Source organism: Zerene cesonia, chromosome 20 (assembly GCF_012273895.1).
Source record: "Zerene cesonia ecotype Mississippi chromosome 20, Zerene_cesonia_1.1, whole genome shotgun sequence".
Lineage (NCBI taxonomy): Eukaryota > Metazoa > Arthropoda > Insecta > Lepidoptera > Pieridae > Zerene > Zerene cesonia.
In genome coordinates this window covers 9494529-9515595 of record NC_052121.1, presented here as the reverse complement: position 1 = coordinate 9515595, position 21067 = coordinate 9494529, and the positions used below count along the sequence as shown (strand labels likewise).

General features: G+C 34.8%; 5 protein-coding genes across 7 annotated transcripts; 2 read left to right on the top strand and 3 right to left on the bottom strand.

Annotated features, from left to right (window-relative positions):
- The first annotated feature begins 98 nt into the window (after window positions 1-98).
- Window positions 99-3168, top strand: LOC119835085 (mitochondrial E3 ubiquitin protein ligase 1). Its single transcript, XM_038359700.1, has 6 exons — window positions 99-369; window positions 727-884; window positions 1056-1213; window positions 1437-1707; window positions 2328-2535; window positions 2755-3168. Exons 1-6 carry the CDS (start codon window positions 253-255, stop codon window positions 2872-2874), a joined length of 1032 nt encoding a protein of 343 aa, XP_038215628.1. The 5' UTR covers window positions 99-252; the 3' UTR covers window positions 2875-3168.
- A 41-nt stretch (window positions 3169-3209) lies between these two features.
- LOC119835084 (cytoplasmic tRNA 2-thiolation protein 1) lies at window positions 3210-5904 on the bottom strand. The gene is made up of 4 exons (XM_038359699.1): window positions 5726-5904; window positions 5101-5640; window positions 4645-4849; window positions 3210-3795 (listed from the first exon to the last, which is right to left on the bottom strand). The coding sequence occupies exons 1-4, from the start codon at window positions 5771-5773 to the stop codon at window positions 3242-3244; spliced, it is 1347 nt and encodes a 448-aa protein (XP_038215627.1). The 5' UTR covers window positions 5774-5904; the 3' UTR covers window positions 3210-3241.
- A 507-nt stretch (window positions 5905-6411) lies between these two features.
- Window positions 6412-17796, top strand: LOC119835323 (protein melted). Of its 2 annotated transcripts, XM_038360079.1 has the most exons (13): window positions 6412-6780; window positions 8508-8762; window positions 9088-9292; window positions 9756-10015; window positions 10571-10717; window positions 11354-11511; window positions 11788-12080; window positions 12238-12327; window positions 12430-12485; window positions 12623-13058; window positions 13399-13667; window positions 14002-14265; window positions 14497-17796. In XM_038360079.1, the coding sequence occupies exons 1-13, from the start codon at window positions 6676-6678 to the stop codon at window positions 14743-14745; spliced, it is 2787 nt and encodes a 928-aa protein (XP_038216007.1). In that variant the 5' UTR covers window positions 6412-6675; the 3' UTR covers window positions 14746-17796. The 2 variants fall into 2 exon arrangements, with proteins under 2 accessions (XP_038216007.1, XP_038216008.1); XM_038360080.1 differs by lacking the exon at window positions 12238-12327.
- Window positions 14822-18722, bottom strand: LOC119835327 (probable dual specificity protein phosphatase DDB_G0283417). Its single transcript, XM_038360084.1, has one exon. The coding sequence runs from the start codon at window positions 18686-18688 to the stop codon at window positions 18113-18115; it is 576 nt and encodes a 191-aa protein (XP_038216012.1). The 5' UTR covers window positions 18689-18722; the 3' UTR covers window positions 14822-18112.
- On the bottom strand, window positions 18612-20676 carry LOC119835324 (tRNA pseudouridine synthase-like 1). 2 transcript variants are annotated; one of them, XM_038360081.1, is made up of 6 exons: window positions 20473-20676; window positions 20265-20396; window positions 19857-20066; window positions 19571-19666; window positions 19200-19440; window positions 18612-18982 (listed from the first exon to the last, which is right to left on the bottom strand). In XM_038360081.1, exons 1-6 carry the CDS (start codon window positions 20520-20522, stop codon window positions 18746-18748), a joined length of 966 nt encoding a protein of 321 aa, XP_038216009.1. In that variant the 5' UTR covers window positions 20523-20676; the 3' UTR covers window positions 18612-18745. The 2 variants fall into 2 exon arrangements, with proteins under 2 accessions (XP_038216009.1, XP_038216010.1); XM_038360082.1 differs by having other exon boundaries at window positions 20593-20667.
- Window positions 20677-21067: the final 391 nt, after the last annotated feature.

Below are 21067 nucleotides of genomic sequence, written 5' to 3'. Positions count from 1 at the left end.
TATAATCTTCCCAACGTGATACTGGCAGAATTGTACAAAGCAAAATTGCCATTAACAAAAAAATTGAATTGAATTGAATCAAATTGCAGTCAAAACAATGTCAATTCACAGTTGTCAAACACAAATATTTTTTTAATTGAGGTTATTTTAGTAATTAGATAACATATCAACCTTAAGATGTGAATATTATTTAACAAGAGAAACATTAATCAAAATTTTATGTTTCCAAACTAAAGCATAGCTTGCATTAAAATGGATTTTCTTTCGGAAGTAATTGCCGAGGCTATTGTTTTGAGTATAGACTCTTTAATATTGGGATTTTGTGTAAAGCAGCTGAGCAAATGTAAACACATACTAAACGCTCTACAGGTACTTCAACTATCATTTATTTTAAAGTTATGTAGCTCATTTTAAACCGTATTACTTACCATAAAATATGCAAATAATTACCTTTTTATAACCAATTAGGAATTATATTTTAACTGTGATAAATATTATATTATTTTATACAAAAAGTTTCGACCAAATATTTTTGAAAATGTCAGTTTTTAATTTAGCGGGGGCGAATACCAAGATTTGCAGATAATTTATTTTATAAATGAGAGTTGGAAATAAGTGCTTTTGCAAGTAATAAACGATGGGTATGGAGATGACATGTTTCTGTTGTTGTTATCATGAAATCATGTCACATGTTGACAACAATTAAGAAAATATTGGTCATTTCAGACAGCACCAGTGTTGGACATAGATTTAAATCTTCAGAAAGAAATACACAAATACCCAAATTGTGTTATACCCTATGTTGTAATTAGAGGGCTTGTGAAACCACTTGGAAATCCAATTACTAGTAATTACAATCAGTCGGTCACTGGAGTAATACAAAGGTATAGTATTTGTCTTGACTGTAAAATATTATCTCAGATCATAATAACATATTTCTTCCAATTATATGCATTGTAGTATTTGAAAATTATAAGAAAATTTTAATATATACATAAGAATTTTAACATACCTAGATAATGTGTTGAGTTATTCTGAATAAAATCTCCTTGTAGGTTGACAATAAAGGAGCATGTGATAGCCAGAACATCTGCTGGTTTCTGGTCAGATCAAACGCGTACCATCCATGAGGTCTGTAATGCAACACCATTTGTGCTCACAAATGGCAAACATAGCATTGAAGTTGTTGATGCACTGGCTGCAGAACTATTGGGTGACTATCAATTGTCATTAAGAGTTAAAGTGTTGATTTATTTTCAGGACTTCAATATGAATTTAATTTTCTGTATATTAATTTCATTGATTCACAAGCGTTGCTTTCTAAAAGTGGCAAAAAATTTGTTTAGTAATATTTTGAGTAGAAATTTAAATATTACGAAGAAAACATGGAGATGCTGTGACAATAGATTGACTTAATACAAATATGTATCTTTCAGATCTTGATGTTATATCAGACAAGTTTGAGCCCATGTCGCCAGGAGTCATAGATCATGTGTGGGGATTCTTTTCTGGTGTTCGGCAGCGAGGACTGCAGACAATGGAGGAGATGTTACGTGACGGTTCCTACATCACTGCAATTGGGGAACTCAGCAGAAACAGCTCGGGACTGAAAATACAGCCGCCCAAAGATGGTCTACCGTTATATTTGACAACAGCGACAAAATCCAGCTTACTGAAGCGGTTGGCTAGTTCTAGAGATTTGTTGAGGTAAGCAGTAAATATTTTATTATAAATGTTCATAAAATTTGGTAGGGATCTTGTCTCTTGTAATCACATTCTTTTTAAAGACCTATCCAATGACACTTAATTTAAATACATACTCGCGAATTTATATTTATCCTCCGGTTACATAGATATCTTAAAAAAATTAATATTGGTCTATCACCATATAAAAACTTGTCAAAATCGGCCTATTCGTTTTTACGTGAAACAAACACTGTACGACGCACAGACAACCGGAAAAAGTCTACGAAACAGCCAAGTAATGATTTTGTTTTATTTTCAGAACCGATTCATTTGTCTGAACGAATACATTATTCATGATGTAACTTGTTGACCATTTTACTTTTATTTTCAATTCTATGCGCAGTTGTGTAGCACACAATGTTGCTCAAAAAGGCATTTAAATTGTGTTATTTAGAAAGTAAGTTTTATCTTCTTATAGTGTTCAAATTGCATGTTCTGTCATGCCATCAAGTCTACGCCTATTTAAAAGCATAAGAAACAAACATTATTAATTAAGCCATAAGGACGGATATTTTTGCGTCTGTTAGTAGTTTTTGCTTCCTTTACTCTTTATGACAAAATGTATAAATAACTATCAACAGGGTTCTAATAGTGGTATTCGGAGCTGTAGCCGCCGTCGCGTCCGGCCGGATAGCGTACAAGTACATAAAGCGGCGCAAGCGGCGCGCCGCCGAGGACAGCATGAAGCGGCAGCTGGCGGCCGGCCGGCGCGAGCGGCGCGCGCAGAACAGGGACAAGGGGCTGAGCGACGTGCAGCTGTGCGTGGTTTGCACAGATAATCCTAAAGAGGTTGGTCGCTGGTTTTTTTTTTTTTAATGATTATGCTAAGGAGGTTGCATGGTTTATTGTTTACGTTTTTGTTTCCACAATTCGGAAGATGTTTTTGGTGTAAGAACTTGGGTGTTTTTCAATCTGTCATTGGCTGATATTAGGTAATATTTACCAATCGCCTACTAATTAAAATAAGTCAGCAACTGTAAGGTGTAACTAAATAATATCATATTTCAGATAATACTGTTGCCATGTGGACATGTGTGCCTTTGTGAAGACTGCTCAGAAAATATTCGCGACAACTGCCCCATTTGCAGAGAGAGGATAGAGTCTCGTGCACCAGCATTTATAACATAGAGAAATATAATTTTTTATTTATGGATTTCATTTTTTAATTAAAAAATTGTAATTAACTTCAATGTAATTTTAACTGTAAAATTAAAATAAATATTATTGATTATCAGAATTTCACAATCAGTAGTAAGTAAACGATACATATTTTGGAATAACAAAAAATAATGCAATATTAAAAACAATGTGTTTTGTATTATAGTGCTCATAAAATATAAGATATTTATTTTAACTAGATCACTAACAATGCCTAGCATTAAACCTGTTACTGTGAGATGGAATAAAGTGTATGTTTAAAAATAAATGATTTTTATTTACAATATATAAATAATTTTTTTAATATATACAAGACAAATTTAATATGTATGTTTAGTCAAAATGTCATACTTAAGCCATTACTACCACAAGCACCACCACACGTATTCTCTTCTTCTAATGAAATACTCTCATTTTCCGAATCACTTAAATCTTTCCCATTTGATGTCACATTAATTTCCACATCTTTCGAATCCGGCAAACCATATTCTTTTATTAGTTTATTTACTTTAGGATTTTCTGGTAACACCAAGTTTTTTGAAATACAATTGCAATTACTATTACACACATCACTATGTGTACGATTCACATCACCAGAAAGGTTTGTATTGCAACTACTTTTACACACTTTTCCCTTAGACACACAGTTGTTTTTCTTAAATTCCTCATTCATTTCTTCAATTTCCGCCGCCAATTTTTGTCTGGCGTTATAATCTTCTAGCATCTTCTTTGCTTTTGAACTTTTCCCGATACCAAGTTTGGGCAACCCTTTGTTCAAGCCTTCTAGTAGGACGCATGCCTTGCAAACCTCTTGAGAGGAAACGAAATTGCATCTGGAACACACTCTCTGTGATGGCAGGGATACCGCCTCTTTAACAGCCATTGTTTCACCTGAAGAGAAAATAATAATCTGTACTAATATTATAAATACGAAAAAAACATTTAGAAATTTTTGTGAATGTATATCTATTATCAAACCGATTATGATAAAATTTGGCATGAAGATGGAGCTGAACTTGGGAAAGAATAATAGGGATAGAAAATTAGTATAGAAGTTCCTTACCTTCCTCGTCAAACATAAAATCATGTAAGATTCTTTCACACCTAAACCACTTAACCAATTTCGACAAACAGTCTAGACCTTGGGAAAGGCTACTCTTTACCATGTCGCGCGATATAACCGAATTCCACGTGGGCGGAAAGCTAGTATAAAATAATTATGCCAGCTACTTAGTGCATTTAGAAGCACAAACAATATCACGAATGTATGATAATTTTAATGCAGATGTACTTTAATTCTAATAAAAATTCCTAATAATTATTAGATATTAATATGTATATTTTTGTAGTCGAGTTGCGGGAAACATGCCCGTTTATTATTATAAGATAGTAAAATAATTATTAAATCTGACCTAAACAGTAAAAACAATCTGTCCTACATAAGGTTTTCAAAATATGTGCATCACATAAAATTTCATTCATTCAAGTAACTCGTACATAATAATATGTCAAATCAAATTTATGTAAAAGTTGTCCAGTTTCAGGTGCACAGTCAAAGGGTATTCATTCACATGTATACGAGATATTTGAAATTTTTTTGAAAAAATTTGAAATTTTATGCTGCAATAAAAAGGAGTCTCCCTGAAATTGCTCACTAAAGTCTCCTTAGTTTCACATTTATAATGTAATGTAATAAGGATTATCCTTAATCCATTTAATTTTGCTTATATTAAATCTTACCTGAATATATGATGTCCATGATACACGATGGTCTGATCTTTTCTAAATCTTTTAGCAAAGCCCTTGCATGTCCTCTGTATGCATTTGGTGCAAAAATACACTCGGTTGAAAAATATACCAGCTTCTTGTAATGTGCATACATTACTATTTCTTTTTCATATGTGTATTTTAAAGGTTTTACTCTAGGTATTGTACCTTCACTGCCCTGTAACGAAAATCAACGTAAAAATAATAAAGTTTAATATGCTTTTAAGACTGCTTTTTGCAATGAAAAAGGAAACTATGTACTAATCTAGACTATAATCTATCTCTGTACTATATTTCATACAGATATGAAAAGCTGTTTTTGCGTGAAAGAATAACAAACACTCATATAGCCATACATAAGTAGCAATATACTTTCATGCTTATAATATTTGTAGGATTTTATTAATCATTATAAATACTCAATCTTACCGTGGAAATAGCTGTGCACCGATTTAGCCTCGCTATGTCTCCACGTAGGACATTCATAAGCACAGTTTCGGCAATATCATCAGCATTGTGACCTGTTGCTATACATTTTACATTCAACATAGCAGCCCCTCTATCTAATGCCTGCCGTCGGAATACACCACAGAAAGTACAGTTATTCTTACGTCCTATTTGTGCGACAATTTCATCCATCGTCCAACCATACAGATCTTTGTATGAAAGTATCTTTAAATTCATTTCATAATCGTCTCTGTTGCGTTTCACAGTTTCGAGGCTATCGTCTCGATATCCTGTTATTCCTTCATCTATGGATAATAACATAAGATCGAGGCCATAATCGTAACGTTGATTTAACGTTTTGAGTACATGAGCAAGTACTGTGGAATCTTTACCACCTGAAGCGGCTATAGCAACGGAATCTCCACGTTTGAATAATTCCCCTTTTGTGATCGTGAAATGGATTTCGGTCTCAAAAGCCCAAAAGAAACACTCTTTGCATAATGCATCTCCAGTTTTAGGCCGCTAAAATAGTTTAATAATAATATTTAAGAATATTTAGTGTAGAGTCATAAACACATATTTATAAATATTCAAGAAATTAGGTTACCTTTAACATGGCATTTTTGCCACAGCCTGTTTTACATGGGACAGGCATGTTATGTAGGTTAAATGTAATTTTTCTTCGAAGTGCTTATTTTACAATTATAGCCTCAAAAATACCCAAGTTGTAAAGTTAATTTATTTTAAATTGTGGACCAGGTGATTCATGACTTTGACAACAGCCAACAAATTGACATTTTTTTTTTCTTCCATAATGGCAAAAGTTTCAACTATTTGCCAATGTCAAATTTATATACCATAGATTATGCACTGTGTACTAGGACATAATATCACGGGTACTTCTGACGTAGTACCACTACTATACAGAAAAAATTGTAGAGTTGGACCTAGGTTCGTCCCATAGAAGATACCACCGGTGGCCGAAATTACTATAGCGGATAAAAAATAACATTCTGTTTTCCCACAAAAGAAAGAGTATAGTTTGAAAGACTTCCTCTCTGTTAACAAAAAAAGTCAAAAGTAAATAATCAGAATTGAGTATTAACCCATTGGAATATAAAGTTTTCCTATTGCAATGAGATTTTATAAGTATACCTATACCTATATAGTATATATTGAGGCATCAAAGATTTTAAGTGACGATTTATATGTACTTTAAATATTACATGAATATGATTATCCGAATTAGTGATCATTGACCGCTTGACATATGAAGTATGAACAGCAGTCAATTTATAACTTTGGAAATTCGGCAATCGGAGCAAATCGAAAGGTCTCTATAAGCTGAGACTTTCTATTCTTTGGTTTTGTTGTATTTTTTTTTCAGTTAGAAATTGATTGCAATTTCTATTAAAATCATTTACAATCATGCATAATTTGGAACATGTTGTAAAATCTTTAAAACTAGTTTTGAGTAGGCGGTGTTGATGTGTCGAGTCAGTTGTTGTTGTGGATTGTATGCATTTTGTGATTCCAAGTTGTTATTGAGACAGCAGTATGCACGAATTGCTGAAGCACGTGCTCACCGAGCGCGACCTGACCCGGGCGGGGGACATATTTGCGATCCCTGACTCAGATATTGTGAACGATATAAATGAAGTCGTAAGTATTTTGCAAACTTCTTCGACAACATTGACACATACAAATATATATAGTTATTATAAGCTTACGTGGATAAAAATAAATTATCTGTGTGTATTTTGATTATTTATGTTTTATAAAATAACTGCAATCTGCATGTTAAACAAGTGAAAGTAGCCTTGTATTTTTCCTCTCTGTTACCTGTTGGAATATTTCGTATTTGCATTTGATGCATGTAAATTCAGATGAAGATACCATATGTTTTGATCATAAACAATGTATAAAAAAATTAAAACATTAAAACTGCAATCAGTATTACCACATCACACAGCTCATGCATTTTAATAAATTCAAATGAAGTTGTAACTTGGATATGTAACTGCATATTTATAACATTTGTATTTGTACTCAATTTAAATATGCTGCAATGGTTCACTGGAAAACTAGATATATAATGTGTAATATAATACATTAATATTAAATACATAATACATGTTTTCATACATGTAATTAATAGCACAGTATGTTTTGTTCATATGTAAGCTTTCTCTGTAAATTATTTACTTCCTTATAATATTATGTTAAAAACAGTCTCATCTACCAGTACAACCATAGGCTGATGAACTATATTCATATTTTTCATATAAATGACTCATCTAACACAACAATAATACAATTTAAGGGATAATTAATAGAAAATTAGTTTATACAGAACCACTGTCTTAGCCTACTGTTGTTATCATACCACAGTTCAATACTTGAATGGTGACATAATATGTGACATATGTTTATATCATCATGTAATGATAAATGATAAAAATATGCACTTCATAGTATTTACATAACATTATATAATAGACAGAGCTATTTTAACACATAATTATATTATTTGTATGTATATTTTAAATGCAAAAGTTTTCCTGTCTGTCTTTTTTGCATACTAGATGCTCATCTTGGGCTCCATCCGGATATCACATTTCCTGTTATGTCCCAAGGGAACATTTAATTAGAATAAAATGCATCCTATCGCCCAAGTCAGCTCATACCATTCAAAATCCGTTCAGTAGTTTCAGTGAGTTTGGTAGTTAACGTGCTGAAATTCTAATTTGAACTAGTTTATTTGCATACACACAAGTAGCAAATAAACGATACAATAATATATAATTTTTCCTTGTGCACCAATAAGCTATATACACCAATAAGCTATATATGCTACATGCCATCATTTTCATGCAGACAATTAAATTAACACAAAAATATTATGTATACACTAGCTGTACCCGCGACTTCTTTCATGTTTGTCAATAAATGCTTAGATTTACTTTTCACCTCTCCCCCGTCAAACACCGTATCGATTTCCGGGATGAAAAGTAAATAAGATCCTTCCTCGGAGTAGGTGCTATAACCATACCAAGTTTCATCAAAATCCCTTCGATAGTTTTTGCGTGATTCTTATTCGAGATGCAGACAGACTGACAATAATTTTTTAAAAAGCATTTTATACTTCAATATCGACAATAAAACGCCCCACAAAAAAAATCTAAATATTTTCAATGTACAGAATTTAACCCTGACCATTTTTATTATAGTACGGATTGAAAATTTATAGAAGTCCAAAATAAATAAACATCCACAAAAAACAATCATTTAACCAAATTAAATGATCTAACCATAAACCAAATAAAACAGAACAAATTTTACTGCGGGCACAGCACAGAAATGTTACATAAAAAATTCAATTGTTACAGTTAAAACAAATAACGGAGATTTCATCTCGACCAGACTACACCCGTAACGACCGCGACCAGGCTCTCATAGAGATATGCGTCACAAGGGTAACATCATGCATCAAAGAGACTGGCACTCTGGAGAAGTACTGTAGCGCTCTCGTAGCGTTACTCGAGTCGTGCCTCCATCATAACTTGATGCCGGTGGGCCATTTGCGAGATGACGATCCGCCGCATGCCAAAATTGCTTCGGATATTATCGCGTGTATTGTATTGGTACGATTTTTGTATTTATGTATTGTGATTCATTGTGCTAAGGAAGTTTTTGTGTAAATTGTTTGTTGATTTTCCTTAACTTATAACATTAGCTGTAACATTATATGGATGAAATGTTATTGCTCATTTGTTATATTATGATTTGTCTACGAATTTATTTTGAAGACAATAGCAATTTTCTTACGCTACACAGACAGGAGAATAGTTATAATATGTCCGTAATTACGTGCTTTCTGTTTCTACGTTTGAATTCAGTTTTAGATAATTTGGATCTGCAAACTACCCTCATTGAATTTCTCTATACAAAATACTATATAATTCTCAGGTATCATTCCCGTTACAATCTGATAAAGAGACGAGTGGCAATGCAGAAGTTATGGAACTGTTCCTACCAGTTGCAGTGCAATTCCTCCACAAGGGCAATCGGGAGATATCACGCCACATGGCGCGATATCTCTCGCTTGCCGCGGTGCACCATGCGGTGTTGTTGAAACCTCATGTACAGACTATTATGGACTCTATTATGTCAGGTAATAATGGATATGTATAACATTTGTGTTACACAATTTTCTATAACAAAATTTTCGTAGTTACCCTGGTTGTAACCCGCAATTTCATAGTTTTAATTCGATTTGTCTCTGTCTGGATTTAATAGGAAAATAGTAGGATTGTTGCAAAAAAAAGAAAACTTTTTAAAAAAGTACACCCTCATTCCTCGTTCACATTTTTAAATGGAAGCAAATGATAATCATTTTCTATCAAAGGGAAAAAGAATAACGTCCAATTGACGTTTAAGACAGCAGTTATCACGTAACGAAATCAAACAAAAACAAATGTTCCCATTGAGAACCTGTGTCGATTGATTTTTTTTTTAATTAATACTAAATATATATAATAATAACTATGTTTGTTACATCATAGTCATTAGTAGTTTACTGTACCACTATGCTTATGTCTAATAAATCTATATTGATAAAATTTAATATATTTCAGGAAACTACCCGCTCTGTCGCATCCTCACGAACCTATACGAAGTGTGCCCCGAGCCTCTAGAGGGCCACGTGACCGCGCTGGTCGCGTTGCTGCCACACGCGGAGCCCGTCGAGAAGAGCTCCCTGTTCGCTTTGTTCGAGCAGATAGCTGCCAGACGCCCGGAGGCCTTGAGGACAGCTGTGCCGCAGCTGATTTCATACTTGTGCCCCAATAACGCGCCACAAAACGATCCGGGATGCATGTGTGTTGATTTGCTGCAGGTATTTATGTGCTTTTATCGATTTTAAGAATAGATGAATTGTTTAATTTATATACATTCTCTTATTCTATCCTACTTCCCACTAGTCCTACTATCCTACTATCCAAAATACATACTTGACATATTTAATGCTCAAATCCTTACAAACCTTCGCATTTATGATATTAGTAGGATATGAAGTAGAATAGCAACTATTAAACTACACCGAATTAACGTGTGCGAAGCCGCGGGCAAAAGCTATAACTAACTTTTTTATTATTACACGCTTTTTTATTAGCTTCACCTGTCTGTTTGTATGTTTGTTTGTAACCGACTTCTTTGGGCGCGATTTTGACCCACTTTAAACGGCCAGATTTTGTTCAAACTTTGTAGATTTATTGAGGACCGATGACAATACACTAATTTGATAAAATTATTCCATTTTTCAATTTGCAAAATATGATTTTTGTTAAAGCGTGTTTTTTAGTTTTTTTAAACTATTATTTATTTTAGTCGATAACTCGACTAAAAAAAGAATTGATTGCTTATAATACGCAATGAAATGTCCCCACGGCAGGTGATAGCGAGCGTGAGCGCGAGCCGGCCGTCGCTGATGGCGGAGCAGGCGGGCGCGCTGTCGCGGGCGGGGCGCGCGCCGCACGCCGCGCCGCGCAGCGCCGCGCTCATCGCCACCACGCTCGCGCGCCTCGCCACCACCAGCCGGGTGAGTGCCGTCGTCGTTGTGTGGCCAGGGGACTGACGCCCCTTATTGATGTCGCTGCGTTGCCAGGGGACTGGCGCCCCTTAATACTGTCACTGCGTGGCCAGGGGACTGGCGCCCCTTAATGCTGCCGCTGCGTGGCCAGGTGACTGACGCCCTTTGAAGCAGCCGCTGCACGGGCTAGTACGCCCTTGACGTCCCTTGAAACTGACTTGACTGCACGGGCTGATAATAAGTGACCCTTATAACAGCTGCGTTTGAGATATCCATTTATATTGCCTGGTAATGGCATGTTGGGGGTTGATATAGAACGAACGAACGGCATTGCGGGCTGAGCGACCTTATAATGTGCGCTGCGTGGATTTTTAGTTTGTAGAATGGTGAAAGCTCTTGCAACATCCGCAACATGCATCACACACAGGACAGCAATGCAAGTATCTACAAGGCTTGGCAACTGATAGCTGAATGAATGCTGCCCATTCACGTAGTTGTATGTCAAATCAGATTTTCGAATTAGCACGTTTTACATAATATATATATTTTATGTCATACCTTTATATAATTTATAACAATGAAATATAAAATCTTTTCATGTATCACGTAAATGAGTTATTTTCAAATCATATTTCAATTCACTAGGAAAGAGCCCAAGAAGCTCTAAATTTCGTGGTCGAGAGGTTACACGGTGCGGAGTGGTCGGAGCAGGCAGCACTCATCCGGGAAGCGACCGCGCTGTGCAGCGCTTACCCGGCGCTATTTACTGACCGGCTGCTAGCCGCTTTGAGGGCTAACCATAGGTGAGTAAATGCAGTCATATAACATTTAAGGGTTTTTATTATACATTATTTATTTTTTTTTTATAAAAAATGTGTGCTCCATAAAAAAAAAATAAAGAAAAGTATGCCGTATGCCTCCAAATAATACTGTTTGCTTTTTTACTAATATGATGTAATTGTTCTGAAAGCTCGCGAGGATATAAACATAAAACTCGTAAAAGACGGTATGTATCACTTTTATCCTTAAATCGTCTTACAAAATTACATATTTCTTTTTCACACTGCAAACTCTTCCAGCAATCGTCCAAAATCGACTCACGGTGAGATAAACAGAACATCCGGTGGTGTGACTATTGTCAAACTGGGGGGTCAGAACTCCTCAGGCAATGTCATCAGCTCTGGCACGACTACGGGACCCTCGACTACGGCTGGGGCCGCTACTGTTACGCCCGGGCCCTCAGTTGTAACAACGGGGCCCACTGGCCCTGTTGGCTATACGCGAAGGGCCAAATTAGGAGACTCGAGGAGTACGGGACGCTTGCACCCGGGGCCTAATTCCCATAGAAGTATGACAAGGTTGAATGTTGCCGGTAAGAATCAATTATTTGTTAATATTTATAGCAGATCATTTTGTCTCTTTTTTTCATTTTCATGTCGATGCACCTCTTACGTCATATTTACTTCACAATTACCTTTTACTTTACTCACATACTTTCTATGTTTTGACATTTTGTAAATAAATTTTAGGTGGGTCGGTGGGTGGACTTCACAAAAGCATGACTCGTCTATCATCATCACAACAAATCAACGCACAAAACGCAAATCTTCCTGCACCAGGTACAAACACAGTATGTTACATTGAGGTTAAAGTGTAGGGTCACTATATGGACACATGTAATTAAACAGTACACTAACATGTAATCTTAACAAATATTTCAGTGCCCAACTCTAAGAACACTGGACCCAAGCCAGTTGGCGGTACAGCAGCAGTGTCGGTTAGTATCAAATACATTCATTTTATTTACACATTCACATATACATATCCGACTCTTAGGACCAAAATATATAGTGTTCCGAGGGCTTGAAATTCAGATTTATGTTTTAAATGATGATTTTTTATACGCATTTCCAGACAGCAGGACCGACCATAATATCGGCACCGTTGCAAAGCCAATCGATATCGGTCAACCCACTGATCGGTAAATCAGCAGATGGGTTAACTCCAATCACTTCCTCAGTATCCATACAGCATTCGAATACAGCGTTGGGTCAAGTCTCAGTGATTACTTCCACAAGTCCATCAGGGCCAATTCTGACACAAATTGGGACGAATTCCGTATCAATTTCTGGCCCGGTGACTGTGACGTCACGCCGGGCTAATAACACTAGTGTCACGATGATTAATTCGAGTAACAATGACAATTCCAACCATCGTATCAGCGTTTTCGAGCCGTATCCCATGCGGGACACAGTTCAGCACTTCTGTGAGAAGCACTTGGATAAGATAAAAGCGTATATGGATAACGTGTCGTTGAGGATACCGCCACCTGCCAAATGTACGATTGAAGGTGAGTTCATAGTGCTTTGGAATCATTTTGGGAAAATGACATATCTTTTTTTTTTAATTTAGTCCCTTAAAAAGTTTGGTATCCCTTATTTCCCGTATTTCCACTTTAAAAATAATTACACACATTTAATAGCATCATTTGTTTAATTTGCATTAATCTGGCGATCCTAATAAAATATTTTATTGTCACTGTTTTGATAAATATACAAAGTTTCTACCAATTCTGCCCTTTCCCGTCAAATTCGCGTCTAAAGGAGACGATTACATAAAAACGTAAACGCGAAGCTAAATTCCATCATTGGCATTTCGACTGATCCTTTTATACTCGTATACGGTGGCAGAGCGTCGCTCGAAGAAGCAGGCGCGGCTGCAGTTCGCGTGCGGGCGGCGCGGGCCGCACTGCCTGTACGCGCGCGCCGCGTTCTCGCTGCGCACGCGCGCGCCGCGCGTGTGGATCCACCTGATGTTCCTGGCGCTGCAGGCGCGCCACGCCGCCGCGCTCTCCTCGCGCGACCCCACCGTCGCCAGCCTCAAGCACTGCTGGGACATACTCAAGTGCGAGAACAAGACCTTCCTCACGCTCGTCACCAGCGCTTTCCCGGGCCTCAAGGTACGCGTCTTATACGAGCCGCCGTTTCAGAAATAGACACTTTTCTGAATCGCAATGCAAGCGAAATGTTTCGCTACAGAGCATATATACAACTCTCCCTTTTTCGATGGAGAATTATCACCTTCCATCCTTGACACATTTTCCTACTACTTTTCCATAATATTAAGCATATTCTACCTAGGCTCGATAGCCTATATATATATATATATATTTTTTGACATGTTAATTTTCTTAAATATCACTATATAGTCACAGTGTTCTAGTTCTAGAGAAAATAATGTAAATAGGCGTACGTCGTAAAAAACTAATATATCTGTGATTTTTCCTCTTTCAGGAACAAGAAATGCTAGTAAACGAGCTGCGCGCAGCTGGTTTCTTCGACGTATTCGAAGTGAACGCTCAAAGCGAGCCCTCGAAAGCGACATGGGGTTGCTTCCTCTGCAATCACCCGGAAAGGGCTGTTGGTTTCCTGGCGGCAGATGGTCAGCCGGTCATCGAGGGACAGCTGAAGGAGAAAAAGGGGAGGTGGAGGCTGTTCAGGCGGTGGCGTACTAGGTACTTCACGCTGTCTGGCGCGCATCTGTCGTGTAAGGGCTCGGTGAGTTCGGTGGATGTATTGTTTTAATTGGTTTGGGGAAGTGGGTGCCATAAATTGTATAGGAAACTAATTAAATTTGTAATCAATTACACTTACAAAATTTACCAAGAAAAACAATCGTTAAGCCTTTAATCAAGTTAAGTTTCTTAACATTAATTAGAATCATTTGAAAAGACGCTAGTTTTAGAAATTATATTAATTTGGTAATAATAGATAACTTAAACATTCCAGAGCGGTGGTGAGAGCATAGACATAAACCAGATCCGTTCGGTAAAAGTGTCTAGAGGCGCGCGGAACATTCCCAAAGCGTTCGAAATATTCACCGGAGACCAGACCCTGATCCTCAAGCCAAAAGACGGCAAGAATGCCGAGGAGTGGGTCCAGTACCTGAGTATAGCTGTAGCACACTCGCAGGCGAGAGACGCACCAGCTAAAGCCAACAGTCTGCCGGCCAGGGGACTGACGCTGAAGAGCTTTTGAGTTGGTGAAACTTGGGGCATTGGTGGGAATTGATGAAGTATGCAATGTTTTTGTAGTTTGTATGGATGGAGCGTTGTTTTTTTTTTTCAATTTTATGACGCCATTTTGTTTTATCACAGATCCCATAAGAATTGTGACATTAGTATAGATTCTAGAATCGTGTTGTCTAGAATGTCGTTTGAGTATTTATCAACTGATTTATTTTGTTTCAAAATAAATAAGTTGGTAACAGATGTGCCTTATAAAATTATGTCAAGTTATAATGGACGTGTTTTTGTGTAGGACTATCGTGTTTTGTCACTTTTATTCTGATATAATTTGTTAATGAATATGACAGAGCTATTGTAATCGTTTTTGGAAATACAAAAAGAAGCATGATTGCGTATTAAGGAATTGAAGAGATTATTTGTGACAAATGAAAATATATGTTTAAAATTTTTAATCGGATCGTAATAATCCATCGAAATTTGTCTCTGGTATACAACTACTGTATTAAATCGACAGTATTTAAAGCTAAGATGTTTCAATGAATTGATTATTTGTCTGCTTATATATATTCGAATGAGTTTATGAATTAAAACTATTTGTTATATTTAAGGTATTTCATGTATTTTAAATTTTGTTTTAATAAGATTTTACGCCTGTATATTTACTTTATATTAAGTTACATGAATTAATTTTATATTACCATTGCATTCCCGACCAGTAGTCATTTTGTTTATTTGCCTTAATGTTTAATCGTTTTGTGGTTTTATTAAAAATCGTCTTAAATATATGTATATTATGACTTATGCGTGTACTTAATAATGAAATTACTTTGTGATAGATAACGTCCAATAATAAATCTTGGTTGTAACAATTTTTTGACATGTTTTTTCGTGATTAAGAAAACTTAAAAGACAATAACGTAGGAATGTGTAAAGTACAATGTTTTTTTTTATAGATATTATATAATCGGTTAATGTTTAAGTTATTGTTTTTAGGATATGTTAGGATTAAGTTAAGTGACATATTATGACATGCGGATATAATGTTTTAATGTTGATTATTGATAAATTTGGATTTTATTTGTATATAAGATTTTCAGATGAGTTTTTACAGGTTGAAGACTGATCACTGGTCATTGCCGAACGTAATACTCTTGTTTATCAAACTTAAGCACCGTTTGGTTTTTTTCTTTTAGCACGAAGTGAATAAATTGTAATAATTTATCTGTCATATACAGTTAAAGGGTTATAAGGTACTTATAATTGATTAATATAAAAGATAAATCGTCTAATTATTCAATTTTTCGTGACTGAAAAAATATGATTTTTTTGGGGATGTCTCTATATTCAACTGTACGAATAAGGTATATATACGATGATATCTATAAACACCAATGTTGATTGATTTTTCAGACAATTGGAATACTTGCATTTTTAATATCTTTCATGAAATAATGCCTGAGATTTTTATTAGTGGGTTATTCATAGTTCGAAATCCCTATTACATTTTCAATATAATTGCTACATCACACTAGCAAGAATGTTGAAACGGCAAACAAATGAAACCGAAAAAATAATCGAATTTTATCTACACAGTCGGTTATAATATAATTTATAAATTGTGTAGGTATCATACGATTAATAGGAGATATATTTAATTGCCATATACCTGCAGTGACGTAGTTAAACGATTTTCACAAGAAGTGACCAACCGTTCGATCTTGATTGGCTGTTAGTGTTGTCTCTCAGCTTAAAATACGAGAAAAAAGAAATAAAGTTATAAGATAACGAAATAAATATAAGCGGGCAACCGGCATAGCATTTGATGAAACATTTTATCATTGTGAATGATGAAAAGGATAAATAATATGATCCTTTAGTTTATTCAATTCAGAAAAGTGATTCAACAGAGCATAGTGGTGAAAAAGTTGAACAGTGACGTGAATCTGAGAAGTTAATATTCTATATATAAAACTGCTTAGAAGCAGCCACGAACCACGTGCAAAGCTAATAAATTATTTTTTCTTTTTTAAAGAAAAGATATGAAATAGTCACCGGTGTAGCGCGGGCACGAAAACTATCGTCAAAGTAATCGTATCGTTATCGAGCGCTATTTGTATGGAAATTGAAAAGTTATCGTTATAACAATAAGCCGAAAGATGATTACATAAGATCATAATAATTTTGATATCTGTTCTTTTCTAACAACCTACCGGAAAATACAAGGATGGAACAAATGGTTAAATTTTCGCTCCTTGTCCGACATTTGATGAAATCAAAAATCGCCCACGCGATTGGGCTAACGCGACGGCTATGACTATCATTCTAATTACGCATTAGAATTTCCCGTTAAGAACTACCACCAAGTACAAATCATCAAATTTTTTTGTGTTGTCATCTTCGGGTCTATCATTCTATGAGCCGCGCGCTCTGATTACGATAAGAAGTCAAATGTTAGTCGTGCCCGACTCGCAGTTAAAGTAAATTTGTGCGTTGAAATTTACCTTTTTTGTGGTAAATGATTTTATTGTACTTTTCATTTTGCTCAAAACAAATATATTGTGTGTTTTACACTGTTTGTTTACCTACGTTGTGTATCTTAATTTTATTATAACTTACTGCGTTCTAAAAATTTACAAATTTACAAATTTAAAACATAACCTTAAACTGATTATGGTTTGTTTTTTTTTTCAATGGCTTTCTTCAATTTCTGTTGTTCAAACCCACCGTAAATAATGACCGATAAATTCTACTTATCAAATAAATAGGACGCTGTCCATTCGCATACGATTTTGTGTATAAACTAAAAGTGCGGCAAATCAATTTCATGTACTTATAAATTGGTGCTATTGAAAAAATGTACCTTAGAAAAGCGCTTCCAATACGGTTTAATAGAATAAGGATTTTATTATGAGGTTTTATTGTTTTACAAACTTGTTTTATAAGGCAATTTTGGCTAAGACCTTCAGAAACATCTATTTAAAAAATGTAAAACATATATCGGTTGTGTGATAGTTTCTTTAAATTAATTTATTTGAAGTGAAATCTTCTTACGAAATATTAAGACCGAAGCATTCCGGGTCTCCCATTACATTATTAACGCATTCAAACTATTATCTTGGACTAAAAGGTGTGTAATTGTAAATTGTCTTACAAAACATAATGAAGATCCCACGCAAACCACGCAAGTTCGAGAAATAATAAGACCCCATACAGTGCTATCGCCTCATATATTATAATAATGGCGTTTGTACGTATTTATTAGAGAATAAAGTTTTGTTTGTCAAATATTTGTATTTTTTATTTAATTTGCTTTACCATCTTATAGAAGAAGGGAATCGTTATTTTGAATTTCATAAATATATTTATTTATAAGCATTTTATATACAATCACCTGGTTTTAAGCAAAGTAATTGTTTTCTAAAACCATCATTAGGTTGTATAGCTGGGCGTTTGCTTTTTACTAAATTGTAAGCATTTTCATAACTCATCAACTCGTACTGCATTAAATAAGCGATGGTTACCATAGATGTCCGCGAGACGCCCGCATTACAATGGATAAGAACGTTTTCACTATTATCTATGGCATTTTTTACAAATGGTAAACAATCTGTCAATACAAGCTTAATATCAGATTCAGGTAAATCCATTATATTAATAAACTTATTATCGACTTCAACAGTAACTTGTATACCTAAACTTAAAACATGTTTGATGTTGTAAGTTTTTAAAATCCTATTGACTGCACAATCTTGGGAGCCAATGTACAGATGATCAATTATGAGAACAGGAATGTCATCTGGTTTTGTGTCAACTACAAAACCATAGACTTTTTCATTCAGTTGTTTCACCTTTTGGCCTATTTCAATATATCTTTTTCCATCCACTTTAGTTATGATGGTTTCAGTTTCTTTTAGTTTCTTTTTCTGTTTCTGTAATTCACTTAGGAAACTCATTTCTATAGATAACAATATAATAAAATGCAATATAGTCACTTCACTATTTAAAGTTTACTATTCTTCATCAGTCATTTGATCACTTTCTTTACACTTATCACTAGTTTTTTGTTCCTTAAACACCAGATCTTCAGGCTTGTATTCAACATCACAAAGGTACAAGCCATGTGGTGGTATGGATTGAATGAAGTTGTGCCATGAATGCTTCGAAGGCACTTGCAGCATCACCTTGATTTCCTCTGGTGGCAGCTTACCGTTAGCCACACTTATCAGAGTGCCTACCATGCGACGGATCTAAAAAAATAGTGGATGTTATCTGCCACAGATTAAGTGGATGTAATAATATGATTTATTCAACTTGATATATAATATGAAGATTAAATTGGTTATTGAGTACAGTTTGTTGAAAATAGATTAAATGTTATAACCAGGTATGATTTCAATGTTATTTTTGCTACTGAAAAACCAATGGAACTATTTCATTATTTATTCCAGAATGTAAAATTCATACCTGATTGTGAACAAAACCTCGTCCTTTTATCACAATATCCCAATAATTCAGAATGTTATCTTTTAAATCAGTACCAGATGTCACACAGGGTCTTCCTGGTCTGACATCTATAGAATAAATAAGTCTCCTGTTCTGTTTGTTTTGCAATAGTTTATCAAATTTCTTGAATGTCGTAAAATCGTGATATCCAACAAAATATTTGGCACCCTCTTTGAATCTTTCTATATCAAAACTATTTAATCTGAAAAAATACCAGTATTTAATTTAAGAAGGATAAAAAAAATGAAGTTTATTCTAAGCAATTGTTCTTTTTTCAAAACAAGTTGATGTTCTATTGAAATATACTTGCAGAAAAGGAATTTGATAAGTACCTGATGAAATAACATCTTTTCCACTCCTCTATAGGAGCATGTTGAATAATGGATGTGGTTTCAGATAACTCTATACCAGGCTTGGGTACTGCAAATCTGAATGGACGATAACAACTTGAACAATAATTTTTACTCTTCTTTGATAATAAAATCAATGAATGCTAATTAAGGCCTGTGTTACAACATATTTTAACAGCATATTGGTGCAATATATTTTATAATAAAAACATTTAACTATTGTTGTGTTTTCAAAATAATATATTTAACAATGGAAATCCTGTATTACCTGTATAGATAAGTCCTACTGATAGCATTAAATCTAGCGTTGAAGTCATCATTTACTCTAAGTGTGTTCCTCACAATAATACTTAACTCATGTGAGGCGAAAAACTTATTCAGTTCGTAAGTAATGTAATTTGAATCAAATACTTTTGTCCCAGGTCTTTCTAGGTCAACATGAGCAGTTGTATTTAACGCATGGACTCCACCATCTGTACTGTGAAAAAATGCATTGCTGTATGATGTATCAGTCTTTAAAGATATTCCACCATTTAAAGATTTTTTAGCGCAACTAGACAACAGGTTAATCTAATGGAAGAGGTTAGGAACATTGTTTTCGTAGCTAAGGTTTGGTGTGATAAATTTGGTATACATAGGTAATATAAAATTGAAATATTTATTGAAGAAAATATACCGGCTTGAGAGTTGAAATAAGGGATAATTTTCTGGTCTGAGTCGTTTTTGCAATGCAATTTCCATTATACCCTGGACACTTTCAGGATCAGGATAATTTCGGCCGTTTTTAATCCATAGTTTCTCGGCCGCCCTGTAAAATTTTTATACAGCTCACTTGTAAATATCGTTCCTCCATTATCCGATATTACAATAGTTAACAAACTGACCTGAATCTTGTGCCTATATATGAAAAATATGTTAAGTAACGTGCTCTCATTGTTTGATATAAATGGTTCAATAGTCATGTAAAATTCTTAAATAAAGCAAAACAGTCAGGAATAAGCTACCTATTGTAATTTCTGATAGGTTATAGGTAGGTATAACTCATTAAGTTTTATATTTCGTGGGTATTGGGTACAACTATTTCAGTAAATTATGATCTTTCAAAATTTGACATTTGACAATTCATCAGCTGTTGATGGCATTGATTATACCACGCTATAGGAGCATATTATATGGATTTTATTGAAAGAATCTGAAACATGATTATAATCAGAATTTTTTGCAAATCTTTCCTATTATTACAATTATTGTCTATTTAAAGACTGACCAATGTAGTTTAGTTATACTTTAAATTTATTTTGTATTGATGTTTCAATATAACAGGTAGGTAGTTGGTAAAAGGCGAAAGATTTATACGTTTTGAAGGGAAACCAGAGTAAAGGTAGGTAGTTTTTCAATAATGTAGGTACCGCCAGCCACGTCAAGAAGCGGTTCAATGGCGTTTCAATAGACAGTTGACACTACCTGTATTATTATACT

Coding starts and splice junctions, on each gene's coding strand:
- LOC119835323 (XM_038360079.1), top strand. CDS start 6,676: ATGCACGAATTGCTGAAGCACGTGCTCACCGAGCGCGACCTGACCCGG. Junction 8,763..9,087: donor TTATCGCGTGTATTGTATTG/GTACGATTTTTG, acceptor TATAATTCTCAG/GTATCATTCCCGTTACAATC. Junction 12,486..12,622: donor GCGGTACAGCAGCAGTGTCG/GTTAGTATCAAA, acceptor ACGCATTTCCAG/ACAGCAGGACCGACCATAAT.
- LOC119835085 (XM_038359700.1), top strand. CDS start 253: ATGGATTTTCTTTCGGAAGTAATTGCCGAGGCTATTGTTTTGAGTATA. Junction 370..726: donor ACATACTAAACGCTCTACAG/GTACTTCAACTA, acceptor TGGTCATTTCAG/ACAGCACCAGTGTTGGACAT. Junction 1,214..1,436: donor ACTGGCTGCAGAACTATTGG/GTGACTATCAAT, acceptor TGTATCTTTCAG/ATCTTGATGTTATATCAGAC.
- LOC119835327 (XM_038360084.1), bottom strand. CDS start 18,688: ATGAGTTTCCTAAGTGAATTACAGAAACAGAAAAAGAAACTAAAAGAA.
- LOC119835324 (XM_038360081.1), bottom strand. CDS start 20,522: ATGAGAGCACGTTACTTAACATATTTTTCATATATAGGCACAAGATTC. Junction 19,667..19,856: donor AGTAGGACTTATCTATACAG/GTAATACAGGAT, acceptor TCGTCCATTCAG/ATTTGCAGTACCCAAGCCTG. Junction 18,983..19,199: donor GAGGTTTTGTTCACAATCAG/GTATGAATTTTA, acceptor CTATTTTTTTAG/ATCCGTCGCATGGTAGGCAC.
- LOC119835084 (XM_038359699.1), bottom strand. CDS start 5,773: ATGCCTGTCCCATGTAAAACAGGCTGTGGCAAAAATGCCATGTTAAAG. Junction 5,641..5,725: donor GCAAAAATGCCATGTTAAAG/GTAACCTAATTT, acceptor AAACTATTTTAG/CGGCCTAAAACTGGAGATGC. Junction 3,796..4,644: donor CATGGACATCATATATTCAG/GTAAGATTTAAT, acceptor TTTTCTCTTCAG/GTGAAACAATGGCTGTTAAA.